Source organism: Haemaphysalis longicornis, unplaced genomic scaffold (assembly GCF_048455015.1).
Source record: "Haemaphysalis longicornis isolate Haplotype H1 unplaced genomic scaffold, Haemaphysalis longicornis Haplotype H1 scaffold_1, whole genome shotgun sequence".
NCBI lineage: Eukaryota > Metazoa > Arthropoda > Arachnida > Ixodida > Ixodidae > Haemaphysalis > Haemaphysalis longicornis.
This window is the reverse complement of record NW_027526203.1, coordinates 419,714,995-419,732,228: the sequence shown is the minus strand read 5'-3', so window position 1 is coordinate 419,732,228 and position 17,234 is coordinate 419,714,995. Positions and strand designations below refer to the sequence as shown.

At 51.4% G+C, this 17,234-nt stretch overlaps 1 protein-coding gene across 1 annotated transcript in view; it reads right to left on the bottom strand.

Annotated features, from left to right (window-relative positions):
- Positions 1 to 453: 453 nt before the first annotated feature.
- The window catches only part of LOC144155627 (pancreatic triacylglycerol lipase-like), a 35,138-nt gene continuing 18,357 nt past the window's right edge, over positions 454 to 17,234 (bottom strand). The window contains exons 2-5 of the mRNA XM_077687192.1: positions 13,662 to 13,931; positions 11,034 to 11,280; positions 3,414 to 3,605; positions 454 to 1,873 (exon numbers count right to left, since the gene is read on the bottom strand). Of these exons, the coding sequence (XP_077543318.1) occupies positions 1,626 to 1,873; positions 3,414 to 3,605; positions 11,034 to 11,280; positions 13,662 to 13,931 (957 nt within the window). The 3' untranslated portion in view covers positions 454 to 1,625. The remainder of the gene's footprint in view (positions 1,874 to 3,413; positions 3,606 to 11,033; positions 11,281 to 13,661; positions 13,932 to 17,234) is intronic.

The following is a 17,234-nucleotide window of genomic DNA, read 5'->3' as shown; positions in this document are numbered from 1 at the left end:
GACGACCCTTTATCATCCCTACAACGGGTTCTCGACGTCCCCATAACTGTCAGACGAGAACCGCCCGAATCCTGATTTGCGTTCTTCTTCAACTATGGGCGCACCACCGCCATGGCGAAAATGACTGGTTGGCGCAGTCCCGGCTCTCGTGTTCGACATCTTCGACTTTAGCAGCTGACTGCCGCGGCTCGTAGCCATTAGCACTGGCTGTCTCGCCAGCCTGACATGTGTGCTTCTTTAGGTCCCCATCGTGGACCCCGCGCCTTCTGGCGCATTTTCCATTCTTTGGAATGAGGACTCCTTACAAACAACTGGACAAAAATAAAGTTCTCTCTCTCTCTCTCTCTCTTGAAACGAACGCCCGCCAGACTGTGCTTCCTCGGCGTTTCTCATCTCTAACCACCGTTCCTTGCAATTTGCGAATACGCTGAGCTGGCCCATATTTTATTATCCCAATTTCCGCATGGCCCCAGCCATCATGCATCCTCCGTACTTTCCGCAAAATAGAAAGCTGCAACCTGTGGAGGAGGAAAACGATGACGGTGTAGGCATGCGGACGCAGTGACGATGTTTTAGCGAAGGTGGTTGTCGCCATCCCTTATGCCTGGTGTTCACAGCCGGTCTTGCGTGCGAATAAATCTTTAAAACGGATTACTACTCGCACTACTAGAGCTCCTGTAGAGATCGTCCAGTTGAGTGCCCGATATAATAGAGGCACTTTCATGTGCTAGGCTTCTCGGCGTACCCTTTTTTTTTTTTTTTTTTTTGCTACGCAGCATGTGTCCGGTTATCTGAGCGCTGAAGGGCGCCAAGCTATGCCATGCCAGGACACGCAGAGAAAGGTTATTATTATAACTTATTAACAGGACACCAGCGTCAATTTTTCCTCCGGAGCCAACTGCTGACCTAGCCAGCCTAGTGGTTACAGGCGTTTCCGAATTGTCGGCGAGAGGAACTCCCTGCAGTTTGCCAGTAAATAATTTTTGAAAGCAATTGCTCATCAATTAAAACAGTGAATGCGTTTTGGAACACCTTTATGTCGTTGTACAACGTAGTTGCATATAGACCTCATTTCATTTCGAAATAAACTTCTTTTAGGTTTCTGCAACTCGATTGGTAGATTTTTAGTGCGTCCTAAAAATTTGTGCCTTCTGGCAGTTTGTTTTATCAAATACTTTGTAGAAATACAAGTCCAGAAAACCGAAAGAAAGAAAATAACAACAAAATGCAGTAATAACAACCCAACAGGCAGCATCACCCGGAGCGATTTCAACGCGTTCCACATCGCCGATAATCACCACGGGATATGGCAGTGACAAATACTTGTGCTCGAAATATTCACCCTAAAATATGCGACCCTAAAATTATAAAGGCTTTCATGCTTCAGACCTCTCTTGATGGCTAGAAAATTTGAACTTTTATAGCAGCAATAGAAATCACGACCTCAGCTTCCGAACAGCATTCGATAAAACGGGCGACGTCACTTCGATGAAACGGCGTTCGATGAAACGGTGTTCGATGAATTGTCACGTACACCTTTTTTACACAGCTTTAAGAGGCTTAGCCAATGTTGCTGCGCGTTGTACGGCTTCATTCTGCGACAGATTTGCTCTTCAACGCGTCGTTCACTCCTTGCAGAAGGGTGGCTCCGGTTTGGTCTCCAGGTAATGAACGCCACGAGCCCTGGTGGACGGGCTGAAGTAGCCCATGCGGCCGAACTCTAGCCCCGTAGTGGCCCCGCGACCACAGCGTTTTCTGCCGCTGAAGAATCGGCATCCTTCCGGCCACGCGATAGACTTGAAGCGACAGCGTGTCCACTGGTTCAGCGACTCCACGAAGTAGAGGTAGGCCCGCTGGTGCGAACACGTGAGACCTGCGCAAAAACGCCACCATCATGCTAAAATGGGCTGAAACCAGGCTTGTCTCAGTGGACATTCGCGATTACAAGTTCGCGCTCGCCATCTGGCGGCTAGCGGGAGAAACTGAGCTCTAGGTACCGTTGCTGAAGTAACGTTTTTAAAGTTGTTGCTTGGGTCAAACTTTCGTGACCTTGCTCGAAATGCCCACGGGTGGGAAACAGACAGCCCCATGTTTCTCTGATAGGATAAAACTCTAGCCCTTCCAAGTTTCGTTACGTAATCACAAAGCCGTAGTGACTACAGTTACCAAATAGCGACAAAAATAATGCGTGTTCACTGTCTAGCCATGTGAGGGATATGTATTTTATACAGCTTCGCTGGTCAAGGGTATATCGCTCTCAAGGAAGTGGCATAGCAGACGGTGCTTATAAAAAAGGGGGCTTTTGCACATGCTCGTACTTTCGCCTATTTCGCCGGTGGACACCGTGATAGGGCGCTGTCATGGCTATCGGCCGTCGCTCCCATGATATTATTAAAAATATGGGGGGCTGTACATAGGATTCGAACGGACGGTTGAAAAAAATCTAGCCAGTTGTTGCCCTCTCGCCGATTAGGCAATGTGACCTGGGAGGAGAGAACGCGTCCTGAAGTATAGAAGCATGATTTCGAAATCTGCGACCGTTACAACGAAAGCCGGACTCAGTATACTCTAGACCCCCGGTGACTTCCCGGCGGGGTTCAACGGATCAAATTTTCGATTCCCTTCTCTCATGTACATTGCGAAGGTAACCTGGAGTGGTTGCTGCTCTTCCAGGCACAGAGTTAATCGAACTGTGTCCACAATTATAAAAACGTTTTCTGCCGTTGCTCCGGAATAGGTGCGCAGGGAGAGCTCAACTGGACAAAATTGGCAAAGAACTTTAGGGAACTAAAGTGTGCGGTGTCAAGCTTATCAAATGGTGCATTCCTAATCGTTTTTTTTTTCTTTTTTCTTTTTTTTTTTTTTTGCAAAATGCGTGCTTCGTAAACGCACTTCGTCGTCCTGACCAGGAATGATGGCTGAAACGTACTATTATGAGCAATATGAAAGGGAACACAGGAACGCGTGGCAAACAGCCTCGAAACACTCTTAGCGATACGCGGGTGGCGCTGTGAAAAACAAGGGGGAAAGGAGGGTGCTCTTCCAGTAATTGTTGGCACTCCCACCATGCTGGCATTTCTACAAAGCAGCAGCTTACGCCATGTCGCCGATAATATGGTATCGTCCGACAGCCGATAAGACGCCCGGCGGGAATGGGGACAGTTGTTAGAACAGCGTCCCCCTTTCCGCTTTGTTTCCGGCGGTGGCCGCTGCGTATCACTCATAGCTGGGTCTGAGGGTATTTTCTACGCGTTCGTGCGTTCCCTTTCATATTGCTCATAATAGTACGTACACAATGGCCCACACCTAGAAGTCATTGTTTCCATTATACTCGGTGGTACTTGGGTGGCGAGTATGATTATGGGCACAGAAAGAGGCGATCGGCGAGTACTGTCCGCGTAGTAAGCGCCCACCTCTGTCGCAGCCCTTCTGCTGGATGCCGCCGTTGGGGTAGAAGTCCACGTGCCCGAAAGGCCTTCGCAGCCCCACCTGTCCCATGAGCAGGTTGGTACCGGCGCTGGTGTGCACCGCGTCCAGGTACAGCACGTCCTGCTTGCGTGGGTGCAGTCCGCGGGGCTCGAACAGCGGTGCCGCACAGTCCAGGGCTGCGCGGCACGTCCCACGACACCCGTGGCAAAGGGTCAGCGTCCGCAGGGACGCCCCTCGTGCGCGGGAGCTCACAAACAGCTACCGATACTGCTTTCGTCCAGCGATTTCGTAGAGGATGCGCAAATGACCTTGGACGAGCAAATGGCGCTTCGTAACGCGCACTTCAAAACACCGGGAAACTCGTTTACGCCTCGCGCTAGAACACTTCGTGCTTCGAAGACACGAGACTGTTACAGCAAAGCTGTATGTAGCTCTACCGCCCAACGGTTTCAACTCCGTTGGCAAAAAAGCCAAGGAGCGAAGAATACACATACACTGCATGCTTCGCCCCTTCCCAGGCTTCACGTTATTATTGGAGGTGGCCCGGGATTTTTTTCGTTCTGATTTTGGAATTTTTATGGGGCCTCGAGGGGCCTTCCGAAAATCCCTTGCGTAGTTACATACAGCACATCACGAAATATTACGAGAAGATGAGAAGAGAATTTATTATGAAACCACATATCAGCACGCAGCGACTAGTGGTAACAGCGCTGCCCGAAAAACACACACAAAAAACAATCAGTTTCCAAGTACTCCGGGCAGCCTACACTTTGCAGAACAATTCTCTGTGGTGATGAAACAATTAAGCTACTCTGAAATCAATGCACACAAAGTTCACATGTGTTCAAAGAAACAGTTCAGAAACTCGTTGAAAGTCAGTACGGCACAATAGTGATGCTCAGAATGTTATTCCTGACCGCTATAAAACGCGTGGACCAGCGTAACAGGAAGGCTTCTACGCCTAAAACTGCCAACTCATTGTCTAAGTGATTCATAAGCATTGACCGCACACGCCACAGCAATGGAAACATCGCCCGTTGCGGTCGGGCGCGAAGACACGCGGCACCACGATTTCGCCATAATACAAATGCACCAGCACACATAAGGAAGTTCACCAACGTGTCATTTGAACGTGTGCTCATTCTAAGTGTAACACCAAACAACCTGCTTAGCACAGTCCAAAACGTTGCCGCTACACGACACTGAAACAAGGCATGTTCCAATGTTTCCGTGTGCCCGCAGTGCGGGCACCGTGAGGAACGCACGATGCCGAATCTCGCGAGACGGTCACACGTCGGAAGAACTTGCCAGCCACGCAACCATCCGAAATCCCTAACATCAGAAGGAAGCTCCGTCGAAGTCAGCTGATGCCAACGGACACCGCGTGATCTTGTTGTCTGCTGATTATCTAATTGGTTTATTGCCAATTTTTCGCACAATTCGCTTGCTGTACTTTCTCTGAAATTTAGGCTTGGCAAGGTAGACTGGACGTTCCTCAGTGTTTTGACTACATAGGCATAAAATGGCGGTGACTGCTCAGCAGAGGGACCGGCAATGCGTTCGTCATAAAACATTGATCGGTAAGTTCCCAGAAAGTACTGCAGCAGCGCCCTCCCTGGGTACTCAGTTGAGTCCACAAGGTCGAACACTGCGCGTACGGCCAGCACGCTACACATGGTTTGCAAGCAAGGCAGACTGAAACCACCCATTGACTTGGGTAGTCTCAACAGCGCACGCGACACTGTTTCTGTCTTGCCCGCCCAAAAGAACGACCCGAACTTCGTGGCGAGCTGACGGGTGAAATGGCGCGGCGGTTTCGCTACGTGTGCTACATAAAAAAGCGCCGCCGAGACGGACGACTTAATTATGTAGCTGCGCTCTGCGAGGGAAAGTCTGAACTTTGACGCAACCTCAAGACGCTGCTCCGCTGTGTCGAGGAGTCGCTTCCACGTACTACGCGCCACTTCACCCGAGGAATGAAAAACCACACCAAGTACTCGAAAAATCTGAGAAAGCTACCATTCACACCAAAAGTTAGCGAACCGGCAATGTTAAGGAGCCCGCCTTCCTCAAAAAGGTACATACGTTACCCAGTGATCTGGGAAGAATAAAAGCAAATATGTCCATACAAAAACAGCAGAAAACATAACCGTTTATTGTGTTTGAAAGGAGATCCTAGCGCGCACACTCCTGTTGGTGTAAAATTAAATAAGATGCAAAACTTTTTAAAAAAGAACTCGCTTTATCGATGACGCAAAAACAACGGCGGCGGAGCCATGTTCTCATTACGGCACGCGCGGCGTTCCAGTCGGGCCATTATGGTTTCCCGGGTTTCAGCGAGCGTTGTTCCTGCGGGAAGCGTGCAGTGGCGGTGTTCTTTGTGGAACGCCGAGTACGAGGAACGTCTTGCACGGCTCCAGCGCCACCATGGTTCGCTTGGAACACTCCTGTTCTTTTGAGCAACTGTGAAAAGACCTCCGCTTTTCGGCCTCAGTAGCCTAGGGATATAACCACAGACTTTCCAGCCAACGGCCAAGGATTGAGCCTTACAAATACTGAATGTTTTTAAAGCAAAGCTTTACTGCTTTCGTCCAGCGATTTCGTGGACTCCAGGATGCGCAAATGACCTTTTGACCAGCGACACACCCCTCGAAGCGCATCGCGTGATTCGCAGGGCCCGCTGTTGGCGCCTGCGAGCGCCGACGGCGGTCGCCACCGCCGCTGCCTCCCATGCATGCGGCGCTGGGTCGTTTCGGGTAACGTGACTCGTCTCGCGCCTGGCGAAGAGGAACGGTGCGTTCGACATGAATTAACGACGCGTTCGCAGCGTTCGCCCGGCCTCCTTTTATGAGTGTTGCACGGAACCGAACGGCTTTGAGACGTGGTCGGCAATACAGATAAATCAAAGGTTAGCCAAGCGAAGCCAAGACTCAACCAGACTAAGCCAAGCTTTTGCTTTGCATATCCAAGGTTAGCTGAGCTAAGCCGCAGCCATTTTTTTCTCGGTGGGCGATTTGTGTTGAGCAATATTAGAGCACGAATTTAAGGTTTTTTTTTTTTTTTTTGCGATCGCTAAACACTTCTTTACGTTCTCATTTAACCGATTTCGGCCATAGTCGATAGAAGGATCGCGATTACCGATTCGGCTACCGGAGCGCCTGCGTCGCCTTTCAATTTCTGTTGCATTTATGTGTAATCGGTGAAGCATCCGCTTCGAGGTGGTAGCCAGCACCGCTCGCACAACTCAGGGTGAAGGGGGCCTGCTTTTAACTGCCGTTACTCGAGCCTCTGCAGCCTGCCAAGAGCAGTCGACCGGTGGGGAACTCTCTTACGCCCCCTATGACATCAAGGCTGCCGGAACCGAGGCCCTCACAACGTATATACCTTGATATAATTATTAATAAGGGTGTGGAATATTCGAAACTTATGATTATCGAAGCGAATAACGCAAAATTTGATTTGCCTTCGAATGGAATAGCACTGTTCGAAAACTTCCATCATTTTCGAACTACAGTAGACTCACGATAATTCAAACTCGGATATTTCCAAACTCTTTGGGTTAATTTAAACAAAACTGGAAATTTCGGTTCGCCTGCTATGTTTTCAATGTATTATAAAGCTGCCCAATTCATACTTCTGCATTGCGTAAATTCGGTTAATTCGTACTTTTTACTCGTCCTTGTGCCCGAAAATATCCGCTGCATTTGCGGCTTCTAGCTGCCCATTTGCATCGTTACATCGCCCCAGTCACAAAAAACTCCCACCTCCCCTCGCGGGAACCCCTGTGTAGATGCGACGCATAGGGGGTTCACGTTGCAGCGTTGGACAGCGGAGGAACGGCGCTGGAACGATGGAGCGGAGCGGCGCAGGCACCGCGTTTTGCGCATAACGGTGAGGGGACGCGCCGGCGCCAGTGCGTCTGCCGCGGCTATGACGCAACACAATCCACTTTAATCCAATCCAATCCAATCAAAGCCAAGCCAATCCAAGCCAATCCAATCGAATCCAATGCCCGTCACGAGAGAGTGTTCGCTATCGGAGAGGAGAGGGGGTGGGGTGAGCGGCGGAGAGCGCAGCTCGCGCGGCGAGGAGAATGGGGGAGGGGCGGACGCCGACAACAACGCCGACGACGCCGGATGCAGGGACAAGGCGAATGAGATGCAGTCGCATCTAATAAAAATCGTGCACCCCTCCGCCAAACGACGACGGCGGTTGAACGCGAAGCTTTCTCGTGACGGATTATTTGGTTGTCGTCTAGTTTTCCAAACCGCTTCGGCCATGTCGAAATAGAACAATCGGGTAGGCGCCAGCTTCATAATGGGAGGGACCCTGGTTCGATTCCTGCCCCGGACGAGCTTTTAAATGCAGAGAATTTCTTAGCCTCGCCTCTTCCTGCGTCGGACGGCGTCCACAGCTCCGCGTCCGCAGCAGGTGCGCCTCTCCTCCTTCCCTCCTCTCTCTCAACAGCAGCTGGCGCGCGCATGCGTCGTAGTCAGCCCGTTCGCTCCGTCGCGGTCTCGGCGTAACAGGTGCGTGATAGCAGCGCGGTGGGGCGTGGAAGGACGCACGCTGCTTGCGCATGCGCGCTCTCCCCCCCGTACTGCTCTCCCTCTACTGCGCGCGCTGCAAATATAAAGCGGCTAGCGGTCGCTCGTGCTTCAGTCACTGCGTTGCTCCTTCCTTCCTTGGTTGACGCTCGCTCCCACGTTTACTCGTGTCTGCTACTCCAGCATCACGGAAGAAGCGATGGAAGCAACACTGCCTTCAACCAGTACTGAGGCCCAAATGCTCTGCATTTACTCGTGTTCCCCTCGCGGGAAGGCGCGGGAATTTTTTTTTCTTTCACTTCGGCGTTTTTGCGTTACAGACGCCATCAGGGAGATCACTAAAGCTACGCTTGAAAGGCCGATTACCTGCATACACGTGTCAAAGCGAAACCGCGCGCGCCAACCAGCGCGTGGCGATTGAGGAAGAAAGAAAGACAAAAAAAAGAAAAACAAGACGGTAGGCGAAGCAGGCGCGGCATATGCAGAAAACTCTCTCAACGCTGGCATCGAAAACTTTGTTTTGAACTCCCATGCAAAGACAAAGCAGTTGCCCATTCGTATCTTTTTAGGTGAAGTGTGACTATAGCACTTCAGTAGATATTGTGCTTTAATGTTGCATTTATAAATATATGTGAACGTTTCATTACAAAACAAGTTGGTATGCTGCCCCGAGTAATATTTATGGGAAATTCTGATAATTCAAACGTCTGACAATTCAAACAAAGCCCTGGGGCCCCTTCGAGCTTGAATTATCGCGAGTCTACTGCATTTCGAAGTTTGAAAACGCCAACAGACTGGTGTTTCAATGAACTCAAGCACATAACATCATGTCTTTTTGAAAACAAGATATTCGTGGCTAAAAACAACGGCAAGTATATTCTCTTCAGGTTTCAACTATTGGACACGGGAAGTATCGTACTTTGAACTCCTGCGATTGACCACCGCGCACATTCGGCTTTCTCAGCTAAAGCGGCAAGTTTTCTGGCAATGCACCGGGGACGTGCGGCTTGTTTTTTCTCTCTTTCCATGCTGCACAGCTACGCCTGGGGCCCAATTCTCGATAAAGGGGGACGTCTTTTCAAAGCAACGCGCTAACGCCATGCAAATGCATGTGTTCTCAGGTTGGGGCGCCCCTTTGAGGGGCGGGAAAGGGGTGAAAATCCCTGAAAGGAGCACTCGGACAAAGGCACAAAGCGACACGCAAAATGACGCTTTGCGCCCTTGTGCGAGTGCTCCCTTCTGGGATTTTCACCCCTTTCCCCGCCCCTCAAAGCGGCGCCCCAACCTGAGAACACATGCATTTGCATGGCGTTAGCGCGCCGTTTTGAAAAGACGTCCCCCTTTAACGAGTATTGGCCACCCGGGCTATGAGGCGCACCGTAGCGGAGGGCTCCGAATTAATTTTGACCACCCGGGGATCTTTAACGTGCGTCAAAATCTCGACCCACAGGCGTTTTCGCTTTTCCCCTCCATCAGAAAATCTGCCACCGCGGCCGGGATCCAACCCGCGTCCTTGGGCGCAGCAGCACAACGGCTTAGCCACTGAGCCACCGCAGCGGGTTTCTGCAAAAACTGGCCCTAACGGAAGTGGTTTGGTGCTCCACAAAGCCGCTTATACTGTAGTTAGGCCGAATTCGGTCAATGTGCGTCGGTCAAGGGAGGAGGAAAGAGCTTATAGAGCGTCTCTCTCTCCTTGGCATCCAGGCTACTTATGGGGCCAATTAACCCTATAGTGCTTCTCTTTTCGCGTCCTGATGACGTCGCCACGCTCAAGCTGCCCCTCTCAACTTGCCCACATAAGAAAGCTTATTGACGTGTACTGACATATCCCAGAGTCCCTGGGTTTCTGATCAGATGATGAATTAATCTGGACATTCATTAAACTTGCGGTATATTTCTTTTGTATTAGGACAAAAAAAAAAAAAACCGACGAACTTGCCTAGCTTTGCGCTCTATGGACACCGAAATGAAGCTTTCTTGATAGGAAGGCGTTTGCAGCGCGGCACTCGCGCAGTTAGTTGCCGACGCAGCGCGTTTGTTATCCCGCACTTGCGCGGATTTTGGCCTCAACTTACGTGAAACTCTTTACCACCGGTTGCGTCTCAACGCAGCACTCACGAACTCTTACCGCCATTGCCTCGGTCTAACTGAAAATCCCTACTGTGATAATTATGCATTACCGGAAACAGTAGAGCACGTCCTTCTAGAGTGTCCGGCATACATCCAGGAAAGAAATCACCTTGCACAAAAGATTGAGTGCCTCAATTACGGATCTATATCTTTAAAAGGTCTCCTTGAACCCTGGCCCTCTCCATCGTCTGAGAAAAGTGTTGGTTGCCTTATTCGACTATTTACAAGAAATCGACGTCGCAGAGACACTCTAGCACTTCCCCTGTGAGATCGCATGGACTTTTACGTCACCGCACAAAGCTTCATGTTAACTTTTTCTTTTAACCTCTCCTTTCTTCCCCCTCTCTTCTGCCCTATTAGGGCCTTTACTCCCTTCTCCCCATAACCACAGAGTAGCGTGTAGGCGGGAACATGCCGGCAAACCTCTCTGCTTTCATCTAATTAAGAGCGCTCTCTCTCTCTCTCTCTCTCTCTCTCTCTCTCTCTCTCTCTCTCTCTCTCTCTCTCTCTCTCTCTCTCTCTCTCTCTCTCTCTCTCTGACCTCAACTCCTTTCATGCGTTTATGAAGCACGAAGTGCCCTTTTTGGAAAACGTATTTAAGATTCTTGTGCGTGCGAGCGGGGACATTGGTAGCGTAATGGTTATTTTTTCAATACAATCTATGCCTGGTACTGGGAAAGAGACCCGCGAGGAAGTTCAAAGCGAAGATAATATTACCACTCAATGGAGACATGCTGGCGAGGGTATAAAAATGATGCTAATTTTTCATGTCTTGCATTGCCCTGGACGCTGGGTTTGTAAAGAACCTACACTGGCATCTGTAAGCAAGTTCGTTGTCAGACAGAATGTTAGAGTTTAATGCGAGATCTCCACCTCAACTATAGCGAGACGCAAGCTTCCAGTGGTACGCGCAGGATGGGGGCGTACCGGTTAGCCTCCCGGCCTTGAGACCGTAGGTGCGCGCCAGCCTCCTGGCGGCGAAGCCCAGCAGCTGAGCGCCCAGGCTGAAGCCAATCAGGTGCACGTTCCAGGGCAGCGCGAGCCCGTTGTGCACCAGCGAGGAGACCAGGAAGGCCACTTCGCGGCCCACCAGCTCGGCGTTAGCGCACGCCTGCACGTAGTCGGGCAGCGACGCGCCGCGAGCCCAGTCCACCACCACCACGTTACCGTCCTCCTGCGCCCACCCGAGAGAGGAAGCAGCAGCAGTCTTGCGGACACCATTTACAAAACCCGTCCCGTAATTGCACAAAGCGGAAACTATGGAGCACAGTTTCGCTATCATCAAGCAGTACAGAGTAAGTTTAGACAGTTAATTTTTATATAGGAGGAAGAGGTAAAAAGTTCGCACGGCTACCGCGAGGAGTAATGCGATGCACCGGCTTCAGCTGTTCGCCACTAAAGTGCTTTGAGGGCGTCGAGTCCTTGAGTGATTTGATGGCAGCTTCATTAAAATGCATTAAACGCTCGGGCTGGTAGGGCGTTTTTGAAGCAATAAACGTTTGTAGTCGAGTGGTCCCGTTGAAAGGGAAGTATTGAGCTCATCACTCAAACTCCGTGCGCACTCAAAACACAAAATAAACGGCAAAACTGTGCCTACAGGTTCAGACATAGAAAAAGTTCGTACACAGCGATGACGACGACGGAAATGGGAGAATCTAGCCGCGAAGTTGACCAGTGACAGCCGATCGGGCAGCCATGGCCTATGTGACGTCCCTTAGGCCATGCATAATGAGGACAACTGAAGAGAGAGCGGTTTGTTTTTCCGCGTCTTTCACATCGATTTGCGCGCTCACCGCTTCACGTGCACGTGTAATATTTGGCTCAGGTATTCCTGGCAGTGTAATCTAAACGTCGCGCAGGTTTACTTGTACTGCTCAAAGAGTGTTGCAGGGTCCCTTTAATGTCTATCATATTGTTTTCTTCAGTGCGTAGGGATTAACACACGCCTCCGTCACGTGGAAGGAGCAAGCGCGCATGGATGCACAGGTCGTCGGCTACTGTGGGAACGCCCTCAATCTGCCGCGTGTGAGTCAGCAGGCGCTCCTGGAAAATAAGTAGCGAGCGTCCCGATTTGACGGATGTGCTCCAAGCACGTGACTGGAAGAGGGCTGCTACCATTTACTACGTATCTTCGCCGAGTTTGGGGTTAACGGCCGACGTTGCCAAAAGCGGAAGGTAGCGCAGGCTTATTAAAACAATGAAGGGCTCCAAGCACCCAAGGATTCTAGGATGACAACGCGGTTTCGCCGTGGAACGTTTTCTGGATAATACGGAAACGTAACACCGCCGTGCTGGGAAAAGGAAGAGAGGGTAGTAGGAGCAGGGCGCGAATGCACGGGAGCCACGGGAGAAGCTCGCGGAGAGGAGGAAGGGAACGCACTGGTCAAGTTGACTGCAGACGATTTAGCCAAAGCAGCCCACCACTCTCCAATGGCCCCAGTTTCCGCGTCCCTGGTGCGCATATCCCAAACAGAGCGGTCCCTCCTCCTCCGGCTCCGCACCGGCTGCTACAACACAGCAGCACGCCTCCACGGGCAGGGTAGCAAGGCCACACCCACCTGTGCCCACTGCCCCGACCCCGAGACATTGGATCACGTCCTCTGCTCCTGCCCGTACGCTGGTGCCCGGAACAAACTCGTGTCTGGGTACCGGCGGCTGGGGCTACCCTCAAGCACAGCAGAGGACATCCTGCGTCCTCGGGGACCCTTTATGCTGCACCGAGAGGCCTTCAGGCGGCTCCTCTCGTACTTCGACGAGTCGGGCCTCAACACCCGCCCATGAACTGTCGAAGCCAGACCCCACCCACTATCCACCCCCTGTTAACCCTTTTGTGTGCGCGGGTGTGTATGTAAATAGTCTGTATATAACCTGCGTGTGTATGTATACAGTTGGTACATAGCCTTTTAATAGCCTGTTATCATATTTAATTTTCCATTGCCCTTTCACTGCCTTTTTTTTCCTTCTTCTTCAATGCTCTTTTCTCCCCCGGCGAGACCCGTGTCCTCTGTTGAGAGGCAAAATTTCGCCTTCTAAATATTTTCAGTGTAATAAACACTTCCTCTCTCCATCGGTCACATCACCACTCGTTCCGGTAGCGCTTTAACAAACAAGTGGAAAGTGTAACCTGTTAACGCCAAACCTTCGCTAAATCTTACCGTCGTTGTTGGTATTATATATTAATTATCCCGGCCCGTTACCACTTGATGGTGTTGCTGGTTGTGTGCATGTTTGCGTGGGATTGTGTCGTACATGTGTATAAACAGCTAAAAAAAAAACTACTATCCTACTGTTACAAGTGGAGATCGTCCGCGGCGTTCGTATAGGCCTTCTCGTCCTTGTTTTTACCACTTATCTATTTCAACCTCGTCAAACCGACTGGCTCACTTTTTTTTTTTGCTCGCACGATAAAACCAAGTTGCATGCCCATGCCGAGACTCAATCATCAAAGACATTTTTTCCCATATCACTATCACTTCATCGTGTCGCGAACAATGAAATACAAGTCAGCCACGGTATAAACGCCCTGAAGGAGAATGGCGAGCAGGCGAGCCTGACCAGCCTGAGAAAAGCGTCCGTCATCTGGGCGAGGTAGGTGAGGTTCCCGTTGCCGCCCAGCCCATGGGTAATGATCTTGAGTGGTGCCCCGGGGCGGTACGCGCGAGGCACCGTCATTCCGCCAGCGACGTAGATGTCCAGCTGGTCACGGCCGCTGCGCGAGCGCAGCAGGAACCGGGTGGCGATCTCCTGGGGTGCCTTGGGCAGAAGCCGTATGTGCGCCAGCAGGCCGCCCTTGTGGTCGAAACAGCCCACCACATCGTAACACACCTGCGCGAGTCAAACACAGGTCATCAGGGGCGTCAGGCGATGAGCATGCAACGATAGCACGGCAAGGGGAGCTAAAGGGGCAGGGGGAACGGAAAAGGGGCTAAAGGAGAGCGCGGACAACGAACACCTTATATAGCTCACTGCATTCAGCTTGTTAAGCTACACCAAATACGCGGGCTTTCTTGCACGCGTTTGCACAATGCATTTTCCGGTGGGGATAAAGGAAAGAAAAAAAATTGGCGCAGCTTGCACTAGTGGTGCAAGGCTGGAGAAACAGCAGAGCTGACGGCCAGAGACCCGGCTGTGCTCCTCACATTTATTTCCGAACTTGCCGCTGAAACTTCTCCATGACTGTCAGGCCCAGATCGTTTCGTCTGCAGGCTTCCACATCTCTCCCAAAGTGGTCCGCATTAGCACGTGCTAGAAACCACGGCCAAGTCGAAAGCCGACGCCTGCGGTATACGAACCCAAAAGAAGTGCTGTGCGCCCAAAGTGCGATGAACGCTTGCGTGTGTTGGCTTTAATTTTGACGTATCCGTGTTTTCCCTAACTTTAGTGAGTTTTCTTGTTTGCTTGACTATGTAGTGTCCCCGTACTCTCATGTTTGAGCTTACTGTCCCATGCAGTAAAGAAAAACAATGATACCTCCTTCGGATAGACGCCAGTTTCTCGACGCAAGGAACCCAAGTGCGATTCCGACCACAGGAAGCGCTTTTTTTTTTTTTCAATTTGATTGATTGTAGGGTTTAACGCACCGCCGCAACGCAGGCGATGAGGCGCGCCGTAGTGGAGGGCTCCGGATTAATTTTGACCACCTAGGGACGTGCACCGAAATCTCGCACACACGGGCGTTTTCGCTTTTCGCCTCCATCAGAAAAGCGGCCGCAGCGGCCGGGGTGTGTCTCCGGTCAAAATGTCATTTGCGCAACCTCCACGAAATCGCTGGACGAAAGCAGTAAAGGTTTGCTTTAAAAACATTCAGTATTTGTAAGGCTCAATCCTTGGCCGTTGGCTCGAAAGTCTGTGATTATATCCCTAGGCTACTCAGGCCGAAAACCGGAGGTCTTTTCACAGTTCCTCAAAAGAACAGGAGTGTTCCAAGCGAACCATGGTGGCGCTGGGGCCGTGCAAGACGTTCCTCGTACTCGGCGTTCCACAAAGAACAATGCCACTGCACGCTTGCCGCAGGAACAACGCTCGCTGAAACCAGGGAAACCATAATGGCCCGACAGGAACGCCGCGCGTGCCGTAATGCGTACATGGCTCCGCCGCCGTTGTTTTTGGCCCGACTGGAACGCCGCTCGTGCCGTAATGAGAACATGGCTCCGCCGCCGTTGTTTTTGCGTCATCGATAAAGCGAGCTCTTTTTAAAAAGTTTTGCATCTTATCTAATTTTACACCAACAGCAGTGTGCGCGCTAGGATCTCCTTTCAAACACAATAAACGTTTATGTTTTCTGCTGTTTTTGTATGGACATATTTGCTTTTATTTTTCCCAGATCACTGGGTAACGTATGTGCCTTTTTGAGGAAGGCGGGCTCCTTAACATTGCCGGTTCACGAACTTTTGGCTGAGACTTGTGTTCGGAATGGTAGCTTCTTACCCTCGAAATGTTTCGTGATGTGAATGTAACTACGCAAGGGATTTTCAGAAGGCCCCTCGAGGCCTCATAAAAATTCCAAAATCAGAACGAAAAAAATTCCCCCGCACCTCCCCGAAGGGAATCGTGCAGAAATGCGAACGCATGGGGTGCACCGCTGAGTGTGTTGCGAGTAATGGCGTAATTAATGACGAGAGTGTGAACGTAATCATTTATTCATCAGCACCTGTTTGTGTTATCGTTGTACCTGACGGCCACAATCACTGCCTTGTGATCGCTAAAGTTCACGGTCAAAGGGTCTTTGAGAAGCATACGCGCGTCACAGTTTCGCGTAAAGACCAGATCAATGCAACTCCCGTGAATGGTAGTGGGGCACGTGTCGAAGCCGGCAGAGAGACAATGCATAGAGTGCCTGGTCTGCATGTACTCGACCAGCCACTCGCCACTCTTCTTGCGCACGTCAACGTTGAAGTCGCCAACCAAGACTATGGGGTCAGAGGGTTTGGAGCGCACGCGCACACTTTCCATAGCCGCGTCCAGCTGCGCGGCAACGGCGTCTCGAGCGAGGTTGGGCGCGAGGTACACGGTCACCACAAAGACTCCGTCTCCGGTGTAGGCAAGGGTGTACAAGGCCTTGTACGGAGACGTGGCAACGGCGTGCGATATCAAGTTCCCATACACGTTAGACACGAGACTAACACCGCATACTCGCCGTCCTTGCCGCTTCGAGCAAACTAGTACAGCTCGCTTCAAGCGCATGCGTTCGGCATTGAGCGCGGAGAGATAACACCTGCGGGCGCACGCCGACGGAGCATGACAACCCCCGACTAAGAAATGCATTCGCATTTACGACGACGAAGACAGAACTACGAGGCGCGCGCTCACGTGCACTCGCGCTGGAGGAATGCAGGCGCACGCCGCTCGATGGACGCAAGACAACCCCCGACTAATAAATGCATTCGCATTTAGAAAATCATGGGTCAGCTCCACTAACGTGAAGCCTGGGAAGGGGCGAAGCATGCAGTGTATGTGTATTCTTCGCTCCTTGGCTTTTTAAATGCGAATGTTTTTATTAGTCGGGGGTTGTCTTGCGTCCATCGAGCGGCGTGCGCCTGCATTCCTCCAGCGCGAGCGCACGTGAGCGCGCGCCTCGTAGTTCTGCCTTCGTCGTCGTCGTCGTCGTCGTAAATGCGAATGCATTTCTTAGTCGGGGGTTGTCATGCTCCGTCGGCGTGCGCCCGCAGGTGTTATCTCTCCGCGCTCAATGCCGAACGCATGCGCTTGAAGCGAGCTGTACTAGTTTGCTCGAAGAGGCAAGGACGGCGAGTACTGCGGTGTTAGTCTCGTGTCTAACGTGTATGGGAACTTGATATCGCACGCCGTTGCCACGTCTCCATACAAGGACTTGTACACCCTTGCCTACACCGGAGACGGAGTCTTTGTGGTGACCGTGTACCTCGCGCCCAACCTCGCTCGAGACGCCGTTGCCGCGCAGCTGGACGCGGCTATGGAAAGTGTGCGCGTGCGCTCCAAACCCTCTGACCCCATAGTCTTGGTTGGCGACTTCAACGTTGACGTGCGCAAGAAGAGTGGCGAATGGCTGGTCGAGTACATGCAGACCAGGCACTCTATGCATTGTCTCTCTGCCGGCTTCGACACGTGCCCCACTACCATTCACGGGAGTTGCATTGATCTGGTCTTTAC